Source organism: Mustela erminea, chromosome 8, assembly GCF_009829155.1.
Source record: "Mustela erminea isolate mMusErm1 chromosome 8, mMusErm1.Pri, whole genome shotgun sequence".
Classification (NCBI taxonomy): domain Eukaryota; kingdom Metazoa; phylum Chordata; class Mammalia; order Carnivora; family Mustelidae; genus Mustela; species Mustela erminea.
Window position 1 is genome coordinate 86,792,575 of NC_045621.1, and position 22,728 is coordinate 86,815,302.

At 36.7% G+C, this 22,728-nt stretch overlaps 1 protein-coding gene across 2 annotated transcripts in view; it reads right to left on the bottom strand.

Annotated features, from left to right (window-relative positions):
* Nucleotides 1-22,728, bottom strand: part of ARHGAP15 (Rho GTPase activating protein 15) — a 601,111-nt gene that overhangs the window by 248,130 nt on the left and 330,253 nt on the right. For both annotated transcript variants that reach the window (XM_032356220.1, XM_032356221.1), the window contains exon 9: nt 4,371-4,493. In XM_032356220.1, coding sequence (XP_032212111.1) covers nt 4,371-4,493 — 123 coding nt within the window. The remainder of the gene's footprint in view (nt 1-4,370; nt 4,494-22,728) is intronic.

Consider the following 22,728-nt stretch of genomic DNA (forward strand, 5'->3'; position numbering starts at 1 on the left):
TCCAAAGGCAAAGGAAACAAAAGCGAAAATAAACTTTTGGGACTTCATCAAAATCAAAAGCTTCTGCACAGCAAAGGAAACAGTCAAAAAAACAGAGGCAACCCACGGAATGGGAGAAGATATTGGTAAATGACAGTACAGACAAAAGGTTGATATCGAGGATCTATAATGAACTCCTCAAACTCAACACACATGAAACAGGAAATCATATCAAAAAATGGGCAGAAGATATGAACAGACACTTCTCCAATCAAGACATACAAATGGCTATCAGACACATGAAAAAATGTTCATCATCACTAGCCCTCAGGGAGATTCAAATTAAAACCACATTGAGAAGTAAGAATTACAATAGCAAAGACAGAGGAGATGAGAGGAGAAAAGACACTAAACATCCTGTCTTTCTTGTCTCGTCAATGGAGACCCTAAGTTTTAGCTTTCCATGGTTAACAGAAAAATAAGTACAGATTTAAGTATATTGGATGTTCCAGAAAAAGCCACTGAAAAGAGCAAGATCTGGTCTACTTGACTGTGAGTATTTGGGGAGGAACAGTGCCGGGTAGATGAGGTCTGCTTTAACCGAGTCAAATTCATGTCTATTGTAAAAGAAATCTGAGATAACATCTAAGCTTGATAAGTCAAGACATTATGATTTTAAAGATAAGGTATATATTGACAAAAACCAACTGACCTCTACTCCAAATAACAGTAACAGAAGTTATGGAGTCAACAACCAGAACTACAAATAGCAATAGTGCCAAGTGGTGCCCCATAAGGAGCACCAACTGGGATGAGGCAGGAAAGCCTGCTTTTCATCATAAAACTTGCAGCCATACTATTGAATCTTTAAAGAGGTTGTTTGCTTCATAATATCGATTGCAAAATAAAGCAATAAAACATTACTTTCATTTTCTATTAATAACACCATTATGGTTTTATCCACATAAAGGAAGATGAAAGAAACTACCATCTAAACACAGTCCTCTCTAATTCTATCATTTTGACATAATGAAATACTAATTGCTCCAAAAACAAACAAACAAACAAACAAACAAACAAACAATTATTATCCTTTTTAGAAATTGCATTGCCAAGTGTTTTCTATTTTTGGATGTCAATGCTGCTATTCGAAAGATTATATAAGGTAGTTTGGCTGACACTTTATAGAGAGCTATTACTTCATGTCCAAAACCAAGCAGAAAATATACTCAAACACACTTACCACCCTAAAATGCACCTTCTTGCCTATCATTTACATATTCAACTGATTTGAGTTTTATTTCTGATGAGATGCTCAATGCAAAAACTCACATTTAAAAGGTACTTGCCACTCCCTTGGCAAATGTGAAATTTCTCCATTGGAGAAATGGAAGGCTTTTCAGAAGCCACCACTGCCATGGTGCAATGAAGGCTACACTCACCCGAGCTATTAAGATTTCTTTCCATTGAGGGATCATCCATAATTATTGGCTTGCCCTTTTTTGACATTATAATGTACCCTTCTCATTAGTTGTATTAAAGAAAGTAGAAAATGCAGCCCCATCAAGGGACTGTTTCCAGATCTAGATCCCACCCAATGAAATCACATATTGGCTAGGTCTCCATGAATGCGAAACATAGATAATAAAGAGTTTGTGTCTGAGTTCAGACTGTGTGATATCGGGACAACTCTCTTTTCACATAAAGTGCTTTGTGGATATTGTTCTGCTGGCATTATGAAGTCAAGAAGGCACAACCCTTCCTGCTCCTTTGCTTCTGCTCGATACAGGTTGGCTGAATTCAAAGTTCAGGCCTCTCAACCTGTTGGTAACATTACATCAAGAAGTAAGAAACCCTTTCAAAGCGGGGGACAGCCCTGCAGAGTCCTCCCAGGTGTCAGGAAGCACACTTTTAAGACCCAAACTGTCACCATAGCTTTCTGAAACCTTGTTGTGAAAGACTTCATTCTAGATCTAACAGATAAGAGAGCTGAAAGAATTTGATATGTATTCTCATGAGCAGGTACACTGAGGACAATTTTAAAGGCCATTACCTCTCTTTCTGAGTAAGTCTTCTCCTTGAAAGAATGAAGGCATTTTACTTGGAGAGACCATTTAACCATTAATCATTCATTGACTTTTTATAATTTTTTATAACTGATCAAAAACACCGATTTCATTGCTTTTTCTAAGTGTTTGTGTTAAATACGCTATGACAAAAAGACTTAAAGTACTAAATTTGACTGGGCCTGTATTTTTAAAAATTGGTTTAATGCTTTTTACTCAGTGAAGAGAAAAAAATGTCAGTAAACGCTTTTAAAAAATTCGCAGTTAAAACTGAAACAAGCTCAAGAAGTGATTATATTTGCATAACTTGATCTGTATTTGGAAGAAAATTCCACTGAAGACAACAATGGAAGCTTATCAAATCAGAATTTCACATAGATTTTCCATAACCCTCCTAATGAATACTGACTCATTGGTCAGCTATGGTGGAAATTTAATGGAGCTCTAAGATAGGAAATGTACACATCGGAGTGTGTTCAGTGGTTCCATGACGTCAGTATGAAAACTCCATGTGGCCTCCAGTCCCTCTCAGACCAGTGCTTTAGCACTGCTGTGGTGAATTCTTCTGCATTTTGACTGGGCCCAGACCCTGCTACTGAATTCAAAACCTTTTCATTTTGCTACATTCATGAAAAAGGTGGACTTTATGTCAACTTGCAATTGTTTGGGCTACTAAGTTGGTTTTCTGTTTTTGTTTTTTTTTCCGAAGTGGCAGATAACTTGCAACAGAATCCTCTCAAAGGAAATGATAACCAATGGGGTGTGTTCTCAGACAGAACTGAAGATACTGGTATCTTCTTATATGAAGTTGGATCTCTAGAGATCCAAGTGACCCTGAAAAGGACATCTTTGGAGTAAAAGTCTGATTCAAAGCTGGTTGCTTGTTTTACCCCCAAATGCTTCCATTCTAAGAATTTTCCACCCTATTAGTGATATGTATGTTCATGCTTCATAAAATTTCTTCTTCCACAATTGGTTCAAAATGCCAGATGATTCTTGTGATAAATTCCCCTGTTTAAAAATTGACTGAAATGGATAGGAGAGACAGTTATTGTAACTTATCTAAATAATTCTCATGCTACGTATTGCTGAAAATATTAAGATCTGTTCTGCCCTGTTACTGAGACATGATCGGGTATTGAATCACCTTTTGACTCCCATAAGGATCAATCTTTCAATTTTGTTCTCAGAATTTATTTTAGAAGGGTATTTTATCCCATCTTCAAATTTCTTCTTGTATTCAATTTTCAAATTTCTTCTTGTATTCAATCTTCAAAATATACCCATCAGTTAGAAAATTTAAAAAACAGGGGAAATAATGGACTCGATGCATATGGTTTCTTGTTAGGAAAATAATACATTTTACCTTTATAATTTTTAAGTGATTTCCAGTTATAGAAATCTACTTTACCACTGGTTCTATGTATTCATTCATTCTTTCTCATCTCCTTGGCACCACAAGAGTAACAACAGTAGCTAATAATAATAGCATTAAGAGCAGAGAACATTTATTGAATACGTATGTTCCAGAAACTCTATTAAATGCTTTACATGGATTAACTCGTGTATTTCTCTCAATGGCCCTCCCAGTGGTGGGTATAAGTATCCCCATTTAGCAGATGAGATATCTGATCTTCAGAGAGATCACAACTTGTTCAATGTCAATGTGAGTGATTGGTAGCACCAAGGTCTGAGTTCTGATTAGGTTAGTGTCAGAGTCTATGTTTTTCTATTGTGGCGGCTAGGGTAGTCTAGAATATTTTGTTCTTTATAACAGATACATTTGCAAAATACCTACTTATTTCCATTTAGATTGAGCTTTTAGTTCCCCAGCTCCCAAATCCATACATTTTCATGACTCAAGGTTGTCTTAGACCTTCTTAGCACTCACTTCAGACTGTGAGTAGGGTGATCAGGTAACTTTTAATCCAAATCAGGACACATCTGAGAGTGAAAAGGCCTGTTGTCATTAAGCACGCTGGAACAATAGATTTGCACCTGGATTGTCCAGGCACATGGTAACATGCGTTCATTCTAATGGGCCACCAGGATACCTTCCTCTGCCTCTTGGTGAGGAGCCCAGCTCCACTGAGAGCAAAACTGAGGTATTGTTTTCAATGACACTGTGCTGCAACCTTTACTTTCTCAGGATTAGTTTTCCAGACAACAGTTTTGTTTTGTTTTTCCTTTGCTGTGGAGCAGAACATTCAATAAACAACCTAAAAAGAATAAAATATCCTAATATTTCTTTAGAGCTGAATAGCTATGGACACAGAGGCATATTCATTTATCACTGTTACAGTAAAAGTATAAAATGTCCTATACCTTTAATAAGTCCCTTTTCTTGCAGCGTTTTCAGCGAAGGTCTTCGGGTGATAAACTTCTTTAATCTGCTTTTAACTCGGTTTTTGTCGCTTGTATCAGAAGCACTATGATGCAGTCTGAACACTGGAGATAAAAAAAAAAAAAGCTTTTGGTGAATTTCTCCTTTATTATTATTACTTTATTCAAATATGAATAGAAAGCAGTAGTTATGGAACTGCTGGAATTAACAACTCAAGCCCTTCTGTTTAGACACAGCTCATGAGTAAAAATTTGCCTGTATGAAGTTATTAGCTCTATTGCCACATGAATGTGCAATAAGAATGTGGTTAGTTCCAACCATTCACAATTTATTTTCACTTTCACTTGCTCACATTTAACATGCTAACCTTTATCTGCGTAATTCCACTTATCTGTGTCTACATACAGAATAAGGGCCAAAGAAAATTCATCAAAATAAAGGAAAAAACTCTTAGAATTGTTCATTTCAGTTAATCATGATTCTATACAGCCTGTGGGTAATTCAGGCATTTTCAAACATCCTACAAGCCCAAATAATTTTGTCAATCCTCTTTTTTATGTTAACTCAAGGTGATTTCTTTTTCTGAAGTGGATATTTAAAAATTTTTTTTTAATTGATGTGAAATCACCACCAGTTCTAGGTAAAATTCTGAAACAAATTTGCGTCAGACTTTTTCCAGGTCTTCTTTGGTCCCCCACTCTCAGCTTTCTATCCTAAGCTCTATCTTCAAAGATAGGGGTATGTCAAATTTCTATATTAGCTGAATGTTTACTGATCATCAGGCCCCACGCTAAAGACTGTGAATTTCAGGATGAACATAACACTTAAGGTCTGGACCTTCATAAGTACAAAGTCTAAATACATTCAAAGTATCTTATTATTCATAATTGATAAGAATTCATTGTCTCCGTAAGAGAATAGATCTTGACTGGGCCCTTCCCTGTCTTAACCCAATTGCTGACATACTGGGAGGATTGGGGGCACTTTCTTAGGTTCTTAGAGGCCCTTTTCCTCTCAAATCATATTTTAGAATAAATCAATCATTCAATTAGGTTAATAATAGTGCATGTAAATTTTATTAAGACCCTACTACATGCTTGATACTTTCCTAAGCATTTAACATGATTTAACTTAATTCTACTGCAGTGTAAGCTCCATGTGGGCAGGGATTTTTGTAAGCTTTTGAGAGTACCAAGCGCTAACCACTAGACCACCAGGGATTTATAAACTTTTGTAAATGTTCACTAATGTGTCTCCAATACCTCAAACATTGTTTAGCATGCAAATGTAAATGTTCACTCAATATTTGTTGAATCAATTCTCACAATGATATTTCTAAGTATGTAAGAAATTCTAGAGATGAAGAAGCTGAGACAAAGAGTTTAAGTAACTTGTCCATGGTCAAGTTTGAATATGGGAACAGTCTAATGAGATTTTTATCTGGTATTCTAATTTATTGGAGTATAGGTGAAAGAATGAAAAGCGAAAAAAAATATCAGAAGTTCAGTTACTCATTGAAAGTAGAATGGCTTTAATCAACTGTTTTTTAAAAATAGCTATTGGGTAGGAAACATTTGCTAGGTTATCATTGTATGATAGCTGGACATGAGCCATCCTAACTGCTCCTGAGGATCTCAGAAGAAAAAAAAGAGAAAGACAGGAGAGAGGTGCAACTGGAAAAAAATAAATTGCCTGAATTAGAGGACTTGAACTCAAATGTTCCTTGTGGGGTCTCCAAGAAACCCACAGAAATGCTTATAGGAGAGCGTTTGCTATAAAAGTCTACCTGGCCCAGATCGTGAGAAACCTTCTTCTGTCCCTAGCTTTGACCACAAAGTAAGTGCAAACATGTTAGCAAGATGGGGATTTGGGGTAAAGTGAGAAGTGAAGGACAGAAGAGGAAAACATCTTGCCTTCCTCCCAGCTAGGTGAAGAGTAGAGCTTTAATTTAATTTAATTTATTTATTTGAGAGAGAGAGAGAGACAGTGAGAGAGAGAGAGCATGAGTGGAGAGGAGGGGATGACGCAGGCTCCCTGCAGAGCAGGAGCACAATGTTGGGCTCTAAACCACGATGCTGGGATCATGACCTGAGCTGAAGGCAGACACTTAACAGACTGAGCCACATAGGCACCTTGGAGTTAGTTTTAAATTAAGTTCAGAGTTTTGTTTATCATAAGGGATTAGACACTATTAAATACTGAAACGAGATAATACTTGCCAGTTAACTGGACCATAATATTTTCTATTACCTTAAAGTGGGGTTCTAAATCCTGGTACTATTGACATTTTAAGCCAGGCAATTCTTGTACAGGACAAGTAAGATGTTGAGACGCCTTTCAGGCTTGTGCTCGCAATAGGCCAGTAGGACCCCCTCCTCATTGTGACAATCAAAAATGTCTCTAGACATTGCCAAATGTCTTCTTGGGGGGTGGGGGGGGGGAAGAGCTCCCTGTTGAAAATCACTGCCTTAAACTGAAGGGAAAAGTTACAGGATCTGTTTAAGTTCTCATTTACTGGTTGTGGAAGGTCTACTCATACACTGAGAAAATGTGAAGAAACTGTGAAAAGAATAAAAAAAGGAAAGAAAAGTATTATTTTAATAATATATCTCTTAACAAACAGTGTATGTATATGTATATATATAGTGGGTGTATACAGTAAATAGTATATATATTTATATTGCATTTATATATATAAAACATACATATCTGATCGATGATCTATCTGATATTTATCTGCTATAATATATATAGCATAAACAGTATAAAGTATATATAGTATGTGAGTATATATAGTGTATAGTAAATAACAGACAGTATATATATTTACACGTTATATTTATATATTATATATAACATATATATCTGACCTATCATCTACCTCTATATCTAACTGCTATCTATTTGTTAAAGGAATTGGTTGTAAAAGTACAACCACTATCATGGGAGGAGGGTCAATGGGTCTGTCACTTGAAAAGGCTGGGAGCCACTGCTGTAGACCAGAGATTGCCAGCTGTTGTTCCTGGCATACCAGTTCCGTAGGATTAGAGTTACCGATATCCCTCCATACTCAGGGTAATTGAGTAGAAACAACGCAGCCTGAGCCCCAGGGGCAGCTCTGGTTGGCTATGAGCAGTCCTGCTCATTCACTCTGGGGGGCTGTACAAATATTTTCCATGTGTATCTGAAGTCAAAATCAAGCAGCACTGGGGGCGCCTGGGTGGCTCAGTGGGTTAAAGCCTCTGCCTTCGGCTCAGGTCATGATCTCAGGGTCCTGGGATTGAGCCCTGCATCGGGCTCTCTGCTCTGTGGGGAGCCTGCTTCCCCCTCTCTCTCTGCCTGCCTCTCTGCCTACTTGCGATCTCTCTCTCTGTCAAATAAATAAATAAAATCTTAAAAAAAAAAAATGAAGCAACACTGTTTTAGACCTGTGCTGTCCAACATGGTAGCCACCAGTCAGTTACCTGCAACCCTTGGGTAGTTGAAATGCAAGCTGTGCTATAGATTGAAATAATAATGTTTTGGATATTGTTGGTAAATGAATATATTATTAAAATTAATATATTATTAGAGCATATTTCTTTTTGCTTTTTAAAATGTGGCTACCAGAGGATTTTAAATGACACATGCGGCTCACATTATATTTCTGGACAGTGATATTAGATGATGAAAAAATAAACACAAATTGACTACCTAGTATATGCATGGCAGTGCTGGATTCAACTGTTGTGGATAAAAATGCATATGGTCTATGTAATTATAATACAGCATGGTGTGAAGTACAAGACTTAGGAATCTTAGAAAAAGAACTGACTTCAGGTCATTTTGGGAAAACAGCAAGTGCCATTAGAAACCATGCAAGCAACAAACGCTTTTATAGGACCTTGAATATCAGGCATTAACTGATTCAAAATTGTATGATTGAAAGAGTCATTCTAAGCATCTTAATATACTGCACATATACTATGAATATGCTATCATATCCTATCAATTTTTATCGAATCTAGTCACTACAGTGACCACTAGTCGTATATCATCTGTTTCAAACGATAGCTCTATCAAAGCCCCACCGTCTGGGTTCTAGAATTGGAGACTGAAGAAACAAACACTTAACATCCTTCAGAAAAAAAAAAAATCTTTCTCAGGGTAATTTTGGCCTTAAGTCTCCTTTTGAAATAATATGGCCCAATCAATCTAAATTTTCAGATTACCAATAGTAATATTTTCTATTTCTAGTCTCACCTCAAAATCTTGTCACTTTCCATGACAGAATGCCAAGAAATACAGAATCAAAGGAGGCATTTTTTACTGCCTTTTTAGAACTAGTTAAAATGATGTGATTAGAAAGTACATAGAGTATAAATGCAAGATTATGAAAATAATTATATAGTGAGTTATATCTTTCAGAATCCCTTAGGTACTCTGGTGATAGTATTAATTTTATATATATATACATATATATATACACACACACACATATATATGTATATATATGCACAAATATATAATATTTTTATATAATGTATAATTTAAAATATATAAAAGTATTTAAAATATAAAAATATATATTATATATAAACATAAAATATATTTTTATATTTTGTATATTATTATATATTTATATAATTTACATCTATAAAATATATATTCGAACATATGAATAAATGTATATTAAATATACAGAAACATATTTAATGGACATATTTACATAATTATATAAATATATATTTATATTATATGTTTATATATTTTATGTATTTACCTTTATAATGTTCTATATAAAATATCTATAAAACACTTACAATATAGATACAAAATATTTTATATATAAAATATAAAACATATACTGTTTTCAATACCACCCTCTAGCTCTACATGTGAGACATATGTAAGGTACATTGCTTTTTCAAAGAACATGAACAAATATTTTTAAATGCTTTGTCTTATTTCCTTCTCACACACACTGAGAAAGTAGCAGGGTCTTGGGTGTGATCACGTTGATTTTAACACGGTCCAACTCTCCAAAGTTCCTGTACTGATGACTTTCCTGGAGACAGACTAGAGTGTCCACTTCTATTTCCTGATGCTATAAATAATCATCCTCAGATGACAAGTCAAATTACAAGCCCTTTACCATCATTCATTCCACTCATTTTGTTCTGAGAAGAGTAACGCAGAAAAAGTTCAAGGCAATAGATGACTACAATATACAGCATACTTTTTATTAAGCAAGTAACTTGAAAGCGCTATAAATATGAACTAAAAATGTAAAAAGCACATGTTTATAAAGTAAAGTCCATCGTGGGGTCCCTGTAAACAGCAGTAAAAGTCTTTGAATATTGTGGTTTTACAAATCTGATTTTAAACAGCCAAACTTATAAAACAGTTTACGCTTTTCTGTGTGTCAAGGGAGGAAAAAACTTGCCAAATGTTCATTTTAAGTAAATACAACATCACCAATTAAGGAAGGCAAAATTTAAACACATGCCTATGATAATCAGGACATAGTTTGCTTCTGATTTCACTACTGATTTTAACAGAACAGTGTTCCTTCCATTTTCCCACAGCACCCAAGTGACCCCACACATACTTTTAGAAACTTGTAATCACACAGTGCAAATAAAAGGACACTTTACTGGAAAATACACAGTGTGGTACAATAATCCATCATTTATGAAAAATAGAATTCAGCCTTTTCTATTTCCTCAGAGATTCAACTACTTTTTGAGGGTGAAGTTTACTGTAATTTAAAGATTTATGTTAAGTCAATGAGCAGTTTTTTCCCATTCCCATTTAAACTTTTATTCAAAAATGAAAAGAGACTAAAGCAATACAGGTTTAAATGCTAAAGCATTTAATCTGACTTACAGAGGAATCACTCTTAATTCTACATATTTTTATCTGCACAAAACGTTAACCTGAATTGGATTAGCTTTCCGGGTATTCTAGAATTTACTTTTATTTCCTTTATGCTTTCCTCTCTTTTTCCCATTGATGGGTGATCTTTTCCTTCAAGCCCAAACAGAATATTTTTGAAAGCCTAAGAATTTTCAATAAAAATATACAATTTAAGTCTCGACATGCAGGCCAAAGGCATTAGCTTTGAGTACCATTCTTAACCCATTGAGAGATTTAATTGCTTTCCTTAAAGTTGCTCACACCAAAGAATAGTTAGGATTGAGGGCTTTTTTGGGTTTGTTTTGTTTTGTTTTGTTTTGAGTGCAGTAGACACACAATTTTACATTCGGTTCAGGCGTGTAACATAGTGATTCAACTTCTCTATATGTTATGCTATGCTCACCCCAAGGATTGAGGACTTTTAAAGATGATCTTCAATAAATAATGCGTATGAGAATAGGCATTAGCACAACACAAGTTTTACACTCCACACAGCCATTGTGGCATTAAAACCAGCTCTAGGATGGGAAAACTTATCGTAATGAGTGTCCTTTGTATATTTATTTTTCAACTTTAGTAATGGGAGGGGAATGAACACACTTTGGATGATGAACATTCACTACCATTCTATTAAGGGATGAGAACCACAAAAGAAAACCCTCAAATTTTTCCAGAATCCAACAGTTTGGATAATATGATCCAGAATTGTGCATCTGCCAGAATTTTTCTTGCTGGGGACCTTGTTTTGAAATAGCCCACTTTCCTGCCAAACTGCTGTTTTCGCGGTATTCCCATGTTACACTTACATGCTGTTACTATTATTTTTTTTTTTTTTTAAATTTGGAAATACTGGAGAGCTAACGTTTCAGAAATGTTGCTAAAGGAAATGCTATTACAAACAACTTTCGAAGCTACTTGTCACGTTTTGGGTAAGGTTTTACGTAGGGATCGACCTTGGGTGTAGACAGAGAGTTGTGTTAGCTGCAGAGAGCTCCAGATACTGCGAGTCTAGGAGGAGGTTCAGGGCAAAGCTGGCAGCAGTTATAATCATCTTACCACACCGAAGTGTCCAGGGAGGGAGATCAAGAAAGAAATGACAAAATAAGGTTATATCAGGCTCTTAATCCCAACAGATTCCAAAACACTTCTCAAACCATCACATGGATTACATAACAAAGTTCTGAATTGTCTCCACTTGTATTTTCCAATTATGACCTTTTTGTTCCAGAAATTGCCCTTGTTGTACCACTTTCTAAATTACAGAAACAAGAAATCTTTACCCAAAATTGATTGAAAAGAGAAATCAAGTTTTTAAAACCTCTTTTCAGCCTCCCGTCTGATTCATTTACAGGACATACAGGCTTGTGCTAATCCAGAAGGCTGTAATATACACTGCTTTGCCCTCTCCAGCATGCGGTTGGGAGCTTGCAAAACTTTGCACGTACCTCCCTGTGCCAGAGTGGGCAGAGAGGGTGAGTTTGGGCTTAATATACTGTTGGTCACTTAATACCTCTTTCACATGCTCGATGTAAACAGAAGTCATAATTTCAACCCCTAGCTTGTAGCCTGAGAAACTAAATTATTGAAACTTTAAGTGACTTACTTGAAACACAAATCACGATTAAATCTGGAAATAATTGGAAGAGGGAATGCAGAGCGTTTTAACATCAGTGCTTTGTTTTAACCACTTAATTCCCACGTAGATATTGTAGGAATACAAAATAAATGATCAGTTCGAAACAGAAGGGTAGGTGGATGTTATCTAACCAAGGATTCTTATTTATGTCATCTACCCATTTAAAGATAAGTGAGAATTCATACAGTGAAAAACGTTGACTTTTAGACTAAATGATCTAGTTGAAGTGGTCAAATGTAACTCTATTTTTCCATTTTCAGTGTCGATAAAGAGCTGACAGTTTATTGTCATGTCCCTGTCATTCAGCCATATGGAAATTCCATGACTGTTTTTCTCAGTAATAAATGTATCCGTGTGTTCTGCTTTTAAGACATTCATCTATCTATGATATAAATCTTTGTTGTCTTTCATGTATAGGTCTAATACTTTTATTTTGCTGATAACACACCTGCAGTGTGTCTAGGTTGATTTTGTATTCCTATAGTGTGAGTCAGGGCATTTTGTTTAAACTCTTGATAACATTTAGTATAGCTTTGAATTATATAACTTTCTTGATGATGACGATGATGCTAACTTCAATTCTGTAGTGCAAATATTGAGTAATATTACCACAGATGTAATTTGCCTTCAATTTTAAGTCTATCTGTTTTTTTTTTTTTTTGTGAACAAGAGTTGAAAAAGATATTTGCTTTAATGGTTATGAAAATACTACATAGTCCGGGAAAAAAAGGAATGAAGAAAGAGAAAATAGACCTAAATAGCAAAAACCTATAGTGTATATAAAGACAAATGATGATAATTTTTTTCCAGAAATGGAATCAGATGCAGTGTAAGATGTAAAGATTAAGATCATCAAGATATCTTCTATTGACTAGAGATTTTTCTTGTTTTCTTATGAGTCAATACAGTGTCAGTAAAACTTTCTCACTTGTTCAAAACTTTGATAAATTCGTAAAGTAAGTGGGTACTGAGCTCAGGCAGTAGCTGCTTTTGAAAGTGAAATGACTAGAAAAAGAAAAAAACAATGACATAGGGCATTAAACCAGACCAAGGGCACCATGTAGTAGAAATATGTTTTCCATGAGAAAAGATCGTGTATTAAATACAGGAATGGGTTCTTTCCTGGGGACAGAAAACAGGCCACAGCCAAATCAAATGAGAAGAGCCCTACAGATGAATGCAAATATCAGAGACAAAAATACAAAACAAAACAAAAACAAAAACAATAGGGTCTGTAGGCATGACAATTCCATCCTAGAGGTAACAGCATGGCAAGATTCTAGGAAATTAACACTTAGAATTCTGTGGGGAAAAAAGCCAAGTTGGAGAGCGAAATGATATTCATATTTAAGAGTATTGGGCAATTTCAATGCTGATTTTACATACTGACTCAGATACTAGACCATGCTTAGCAGTATTTGAATTGGGTGGGTGGTATTTAAATCTTCCTTCCAGATAGACAGAAATAGAGAGAGCTACCACTACATATTGTGCGTGTGTATTTGTTTGTACCTTTGTGAAAATGTATTCTTAGAGGGTATAGAGGAGAGTAACATATGACAACTTTGAAGCTTTCTTTCTAATCTCTAAACTCCTGGCCCTATGTGTGATCAAGAATATGCAACAATCTATCCTGAATTTTTCAAAACATAAACATTTGAACTAGGACATAAAAATATATATTTCAGGCATAGGTAGTTGGAGAAATATCTTAAGATAAATCATCAGTATTTGAGAGGAAGTGGTGATATTTATGTAGATTGTAGGAAAAGTTAAATTTGTATATATATAAGATATATATAATTTATAACTTTTATATATGACATTTAAATAAATATATATTTACATTTTCTTAAATCCTAAATGTTGTAATATGGATAGTATTATTCCTTTCAAAGCAGACTTAATTTCCAATTTAAATAGCCAATCTGATCATCCTAATACCACATGTGTTATTAATAATGACTGATGTTCTTAGACTACTGGCAACGTGACCAACAAAAACGGTACCAAGTATGTTACAACTCTTTTAATCCTCATAACCATTCAGCATCATGGGTTCTCTTATTGTTGTCCATTCTACAGATGAGGCATCTGAGGTTCAGAGAGGTAGAGTTACGTAGCAACTAAGTGGCAGAGTCAAAATCAAATGCAGGACTGCCTGAGTTCGAGCCCATGGGAACTCCTAACCTGCCCCACTGGCTGCCTCTCCATCTTTTTGGCAATGCTAAGTCCTAAGGACATAGAAAGATGGCAATAGCCTCCCACTATAGTCAAGTACTTTCAATACTTTCAGCCGAAGGTCTTAAATTATCTGCTGTACTTAAATTGCTGGCTGAAATGATTCTAGGTGGTGTGCTTCACTATAGACCTAAAAGAGAAAATGAGTTGCCTTTGGTGAGATTAGTGAATCACAGGACAGCAACAGAGTTGATGACTGGATACTCTGTGGATTGCCAGTCAGAGCAGCTGAAGATGGCATCTGGGTTGTGCAGAGCCGTAACCACCATGAACACAAATTGAGCTCTTCTGCTATTGGGCTGTAGGAAAATATGAGAATCACTTTCCATGCTCCAGGTGGCTGTGTGTAGCAAGACAAGAATAAATAGAGAAGTAGAGATGCAGGGTGGGGATTGGGACTCCCTCTAAAGCAAATAGGCTAGGGACCTAGCCAGATCTCTTAATTTTCCAGTTCTTGACTCCTGTCATCACATAATTGTTTTCAAAGACAGACAGACTTATACCTAGCCCACATTAGTATGAGCACATGCATTCTCATCTATAAACTCTGTAGCACGTCTCTCAGCCAAGTCAGGAAATTTCATTCTTCTCTCTGCACAGCCACAGAGTCTGCTAGTTTTATTCCTGGTAGCTTCATAGGAGTAAAGCTTCAGGATCAGTATTTAGGGAGAAAGCATATATGAGCCACTAATCTATGACCTCCTTCCAACAGCTAATGTTGCTTCTTCCAAAAACAAACAAACAGTAACAAAAAAATATATATTCCTTTCTCTCTCCTTCATTTCTTCTCTCTCTCTTTTGAATACTATAGTTTTTAGATATTCAATCTGAATCTCAACTCTGTCTCCTAACAGAGGTCAAATCTTATTCAAGCAATGTAAGTTCTTTGTGTCTTGATTTTCTCATCTGGTAAATGGGGCTGATAATACCTACACCGTGTGCAAATTAAATGCCCCCATTCTTTTCAAAACACCTAGCACAATATCTAGTGTATAATAAACATTCAATAACACTAACAATTGTGAAAAATGAGGTTATGAGAGATGTTTTCTATTATAGTCAGGATTGTAATAATCAGTAAGTGGACAGAAGATGGTGGTATGAAAAATACCCTCCTCATCCTCCATCCCAGTGTTTCTTATTTTTTTCAACATGTACTGGGAATTTACTATGTATTTGGCATTATTAGACTATAACCTTAGCTGTTGCATAAATATATATTAATTTACATAACATTAAATACATATTAATATAGATACAATTTTCACTGCTATTTGACTCTCGGTTTTTAAAAAAAAAAGTACTTGTATTCAACCCCAAGAGTTTATCTGTGATTAATTTCTGCCAGGTAGAGTATATTTCAAGACTTTGAACATGTGTTGAAATCATTGGGTTTTGAAGAACTATCCATTAAAGACTTTCTGAACTGTGACAATGGATATTGACAGTGCTTGTCAGACTAAACCACTATTGATTGGCTCACATCATGTGTATAGCAAAACCAATTTCTTTCAAGTGCTTCTTCCTAACTGAAATACATTATTGAGCCTTCCTCTCTGTTTATTATAACACCCCAGCTCATCGTATGTAACACATCCAGCAAAAAGGTTTCTCAATGAAGGAAGCAGCAAAGTATAACACAGAGAGAAGTGAAGGCACTTAGCACGCCAGATAGTCTTGTACTGTAAGAGGCTATTCCTTTGGAAAATATCGATCCCTTGCAGAGTCTTGTTTTTATTTTACAATCTTCTTGAATATGGAAAGATCATGGACTAACAGAGCTTTGCTATTGTTTAATGATCCTGTGACTTTCATGCTTTCTACCCCTGAATGAAACTATTTTAAGTATTATGCGTATGTTTCAGTTGTGGGAAAGAAAGTGTTGATGTTGGGTCATTGTTGCCCTGCCCACAAACACACACAACACTACACACACACACACACACACACACACAGCCCAGGGATGTGACTTTTCCCAAACCTTAGAATGTTTTCTCCAGTGAGCGATTCAGGCTAACTTTGGCCATATGCTATGTATTGTACAGTTTTATTATTAATTTGAATTTGCATTGTTCCTTTCTTCCCAAGAGGGCACATTTCTTACTGAAATTATGCTTTTACATAACAAAGAGCAGTTCTTATAATACCCCAAGAGTGGGAAGAATTCCAGATTTATTTTTTTTGTTTGAAAATATTATTATTAAACAAAACCTAAACGACATACCTTCCACAAGTACTGACTGATCATATCTCGTGCTTTCTGCAGTGTCCTAGGAGCATTCCTGGGCCCAAAGAAACTTCAGTCCTAGTTTTTACTCCTTAAGACGCTCACAGTTTACTGTATATAAATGCCTGGGGAAAACAGGGTAATCCTAAATTCTTAGCATAATTCTCAGGGTATTCCTAAAATTGCCACCCCTCTAAAAAACGATCCTTCCAGCTCACATGAGTCACTCTGATGATAAAACGGGGGAGATTTTGGTTAACTCTACAAATGCTGAATTCAGTGTGGGATGGGGCTGCCAGTTTTTCTGTTTTTCCTAAGTGTGCCTAGAAATTAATTTTTTTTTTTTTTTTTTTGCTTAGAAGGGTGGTAAATGCTACATGAGGAAAATATGTCATTCTTCAAAGCCCCTTATTAAGCAACAGAGTTCCAAGTTTACTTGAAAGTTCTAGATTAGGGTTTTTCCCGAGATAAGGATCCCTTTGAGTCCTGCCTCCTGCCCCACACTATGGCTCAGGAGAATGGTTGCAGTCAGCACCCTGGGCCATGCCCTTCTTCTGGCTTTGCCCCTTGCCCGTGGCCTTCTCACTCCCACATTCCGCCGCTCTGAGACAGGCTCCTGGCCTCGGGTCCACTCTCTTGGCATTCTTCGCAGGGGTCACAATGTCCTGAAGAACAGTGAGTTGTCAGAGTGGCAGCCTCCCATGCTTTTTGTCAGCGAAAGATCAGGAAATGTCAGGCCAGTCAGTGAGTCCCTCACAAAACAGCTTTCGTGGGACAGAACCTTCTATTAGGGGAATCATCTTGACATCAGCTTCTAGCTATTTGTGCCACTCTGCGTGTGAACCGCTGAGACCCTCCCCCACGAGAAGTGCCCTGGAAATGCACGGGGTATGCTGAGCAGATCTGAGGACACAGTATGTAGTCTATGGCTAAGTGTTCGGGGATAGTGGAGCAGTTTGTCCTCACAAATGCTGACAGACAGCTGCAGTTTGCAGCTGGCAGTGAGCTTATGCTCGCTAAACAAAGATCTAGCTGGAGCCCGGTGAGTACTTGGCTCCGCGGCAATAATCATAATTCATAACATACATTTCTAAAGAAGGGGAAAAAACAGGAAAAGACCCATAAAGGCGCATATCATCCTGACACTTGATGTGGTCAGGATTCGGGCGGCGTTATTTGTTGCCCGTTTTGAATCTCGCTGGGTCCTGTGTTGCGACGGTGGTCACTGTATGTGTGTCAAATGACACTGCTGTCTGCTTTCCAGCCACAGCTTCAGATGAACTCATCTTTCCGTTAAAAAATAGTGATGGGAGATTTACTTTCTGTCAAGAACTAGTTATTATCTCAAATCTTTATTTTTCTAAATGAGTTCGCTGTAATCAAATTGCCAAGCTTTTTCTTGCTTTTTGACCATCAGATAACCCCATTCTTGGGCACAGTTCGTGTTGGAGCTCCAGAAACATGAAATATTAACTCTGGAGTGAACTAGAGAGAACACAGAGTCGATGCTCCTGACTTCTGTGATGAGGAAAAAGACACCCAAATTGTTTAAGCCACTTGCCTAAGTCCATGTAGTAAGGAGCAGAAAGGTAAAGATTCGATTCAAGTTTCTCAGCCACCATTTCTGGGTTTTTGTCAGCATATCCTTATGTCTAATCTCAGATTTAATTTGACTAGAAACATTGTCCCTAAATCCAGAAGATTGCTCCCGAGGAGCCAATATTGTTGCTGTAGGCGCCCACTACTGGCCTGGTTCTTCCAGTGACCAGGAATTTTCTCTTTGAATCTAAGTGAAATCATATAATTGTTTTATTCTACATATTTAGAATTAGAAAGTTTTGAAGAGAATATGGAAATATATTTACATGTATATGCATAATTATGCTTAATAAAAGGAAAAATACGTGCCCCAAGAGGAGAATTTACAGTAGCCTTTCTTTTGACATGTAGCAATGCTAAGTGTTTTGCTATTATCCTTTTCTTTAACTTTTGGTAACCTGAAATCTGTAATAGATTATTATTATTTGGGGTTTTAAGCCTTCCCTTTCCCTGAGGGGAGAGGATCCTGTTGCCAATTGCCAGGACACTCCTCCTGACACAGATGTCACTGAGGAGAGTGTTTTGCTGGATATCCTCCCCATGTGTTACGGCCTAAATCAGGAGGGGATAGAGAGGATTGAACTATGGATGACAAAATGCATTTCACACAGTTCCAACTCCTCTGAAATTCGAACTTTTGGACTATTGAACAGGCTCAGATCTTGGTTTTCTTCAAGCATGTTTACTCTTGACAAAGTAGAACTTCTGGTCTTAGAGAAAAATGTCTTTGGGTTTTTAAGGTCTCCGAAAGCTTCTTGAGACACTAAGTACCTCTTACATAAAATAACACAGTGATGATTTAAGACCGGAGGAACTGGAAATGAGTGGATTAAATGACCTTTAAAATACACATAGGTTTAAAACTGAAAGGAAAATGCACTTAGCAAAAAAGCATTTGGGGATTTATTTCTAAAATCTGGTTGGAGAACATTAAGCAAACTCAAATGAGGCGACGCACACACATCCTCATTTTGACTTAAAGATCTACTTTAAATAACACAACAGATGTAGTCATCAGCATCTATTCCAACAGGGACACTGTGGATGGTGTGAAAGGCACGGTAAGACTTGAGTAATAATAAGAACTACTGTCATTGTTATCCCTTAATCCTTCAAACTGTCAAAGCAGAACCAAGAGTAAAGGAGAAATATTCTAGCAGGATCTGACTCCCTCCCTGTTTTGTCAAACAGTTCAATTAGGAAATTTCCACCAGGAAATATTCCTTAAATTAGTCATCAGAAAGCAAGTGTAGCTATGTTCATTCAATAGCACGAGAGGAAAAAAAAAAATGAAAAAAACACCTGTGGACTTTAGTCTGAAAACATTCCCGACAACACAAACAGGTGCTGGCTTATGTAATGGCTAAGAAAGCCGGGGCGGGGGTGGGGGGGTGGGGGTTGGAACAGAGCCCTTGCTAAGGAAAACTGAACTTAATTGCTCCATTGCGAGGGAATGACCAAAGGAGAATTATGTGCTCTGGGTCACAAAGGGTTTTGGCAAAATATTTATTTTGCCAATATGTGGCCACATGAAATAAACTGCCATTGGGATACACACTGGAGTCAAGACTGAGGGTGGGGTGAGGCAGAGCTCCATGGTACAGTTTGGAATTTAATGGTGCTCCCTATACTCTCATCGAGCCTGACACATAGTCAGAGGTCAGTCAAAAAAAAAAAAAAAAAGTTTAATAATTGCATGGTGTCTGAGCAAAACACATTGTAGAAAGCACACAGGCTTTTGTGTGAGATCGTATCTTGAGTTCACAGACCCACCATTCAGAAAGTGTGACTTCATGGCCCTGAATTCCAATGTCCTTATCTGTATGATAGGGATATAAATATTTCAATCGCAGTGTTGTAAGGACTAAACATTATGATGAAAAAGATCACTATGTTTTGTATGCATACAGATAGGTTATCATCTTTGTCCTTTTTCTCCCTTTCTTCCTCATCTTCATCATCCTTAACATCATTAATGGAAGTTACAGGTTGCACTGGACTCCGTTAAGCTGAGTTAAATGGGCTTTGGGAGCCAACAATTAAAAATCACAATGCCTGTCTGTCTAAACTGAAAGAAGATACGGAAACTTGAAGAAATTTGGAGTATGTATATAAAAGTTATGTTAAGCTTATATTAACATTAGTGATCAATAAAGAGCTATATTCATATGACATAGATAGAGCCCTAGAAATTGTTGAGACACTTTTCACTTTTTCTTACACATTGGCACATTGCATACCAAATTCTCAAAGTGCATGAGTGTTTATTAATTGCAATTTTGTGGAAATAAATGTGCCACCAATATAAATCCTTGCAGGTGAAGGCTTGGTGTGGGTTACTACTACCACTTTTGCTAATAATAATAACTTTAAAAAAAGGTAATAAAAGTCTCTTATTTTGTACATTACTTTAAGATTGAAATCTTATGTCTAACCAGATAGAAATGGCAGGAGGTCTGCTTTGATAAATATGGCAACAGCATTACCTTATATCATGGTAATTGTTATCAGAATCGTGTCAGAAGTACATCCCATGCCAGGCAGCCTCAGGGCACACAAACGTGTCCTTTAATAATCACAGCTAAAACATCTTTTCTATATCAAAAAATAAAATAAAGACCCTTAACATTCGATTAATTGCAGATGGAATGTCAGTTCTGGGGAAAAATCTAAAGACCTGAGGAGCTGAATTATGAGTATGAGAATGGGTCAGAGGTGATGAAATAGGTTAGTAGGTAGAAGACCTTTCGCTTTGCTGCTGTAGTTCATAGGGCCATATCCACTACCTTTAAGCAAGATTCGCTCTGACCAGTAGAGCAAAAGAAAACTCAGAATGTCTTCTTGATAAGCATCCATACCATACCATGAGATGGAGATGATCGATTATATTTATTGTTGCTAGAAGTTGTATTTCAATACATTGGCCTCACTTCTTCTTGAGCACATCCTAACTCAGGGCCTTTGCACATGCTGATATATGCATTCTTTAGATATCTACATATTCATCCCTTCCGTAGGTCTTCTCCCAAATGTCGCTTCTCCCTCTCTATGCAAAATCATAAGCCTTCCCCACTTAGGTGTTCTCTCTCTCTCTCTCTCTCTCTCTCTCTCTTTTATTAAAGTATCACTATCTCACCAATACATCTTTTACTTCCTTTTTGACATCTTCCCCCTCCCCCACTAGAATGTTAGCATCATAAGAGCAGGATTCTTGCCTGTCTCATATTTACTTTTCAGAGGTTCTAATCCCAGTATCTGGAACAGTGCTGGGTAAATGATAACTGCTCGGCATACATTTATTGAATGAATTCAAGAATACTCTGAAGTACTTTTTTAGAAAAATAAAATCTCTAATTCCTTTCTTAAAACATTTTTTAATGTGTAGATAAAACCTATGTTCCAGGAAAGTAAATTTTCACCTAATATTTTATAAAGAAGGAAAATTATAATTTTTATTACCATTGAAAGACTCCCTGTATCTACATCCGCAACAGATCTGAGAAGAAAAACAGACCCTGGCTCCAGGTCCTTCTCTTTAAACCATGAACAACTAGAAAAAGTTGTGGTATTCTTTCCTTATTTACCTATCTACAGACATGAGTATGAAATCACTCATACCCTTCCTATCTTATTTAAATAAGAAAAAGAGAACTAACATATAAAACCCATTGAGTATTTTTGAGAATACTTATAAATCCAAGGATATACTAAAATTATTCTAGAAGGTATTTATTAAGAGGAAGGTAAATGAGAGATGAAAGGAGAAAATGTGTAAAGGTGGAAAAACTGCATGGTGAAAAATAGCAAGGATGACAAGGATGATGAGGATGATACTTGATACTCTCAGTATCAATTTAAGAGAAAGAGAAAGAGAAATTGATTGAGGAGCAGGTGCTGCGGTTCCTGGGAAGGCTGATTCTGGCCTAGCATGGGGCTGAGATCGTAGACCCCCTAAACCAGTGCCATCCACATATGTAATTATAAATATTCTATAACCATATCAAAAAAGAACCAGCAGGCATTAATTTTAATAATATATTTTATTTAATCCAGTCTATCCAAAGTATTATCATTTCTCCATGCAATCGCTATAAAAATTATTCATGAGATATTTTAAATTCTTTTTCTTGTGCTAAGTCTTTGAAATCTGGTGTGTATGTCACACCTATAGCCAGTGCATCTCAATTCCGACTACCATACTTAGAATGCTCAATCACCCTAGGTGGCTAGGGACAAGCACATTGGGCAGTGCAGTTCTAGAGGAAGCCTCTGGGTGTCATGTCTGAGCACGAGCATGTGTCTGTGTAGAGACGGCTCCCTGGAGCCCATGGGTGGGGCATCTCTGTCCTTGGTCTGGTGACCAGACTAAGAGAGAGCCTTATCCCAACAGTGGGCAGGGATGTGTCAGAAGAGAAAGCTTTCAACTGCAAAGCCATGTGCCTGTAACAGATATCAGAGCCACCAAAACCAGAGACTTTCTCTGATGCAAGTTGTATTTCCAATTCTTTCTCCCCTGGCTCTATGTTAGCATCTCAGTAGGACTGTTTGAGTGGGGATCCAGTGATTCGTGACAGATAACAATTAGGAAGAAAGCACAATGACTTTCACTGTATCGCAAGTTGCTAGAATGGGTCAAATGAGTTACACTGTATTCTTTCTTCTGCAGTAATTAGGCTTCTGAATTTACTATGCCTAATGTCAAGTGCTGCTCTGTTGCAGTATGCGCCCTATGAAACAT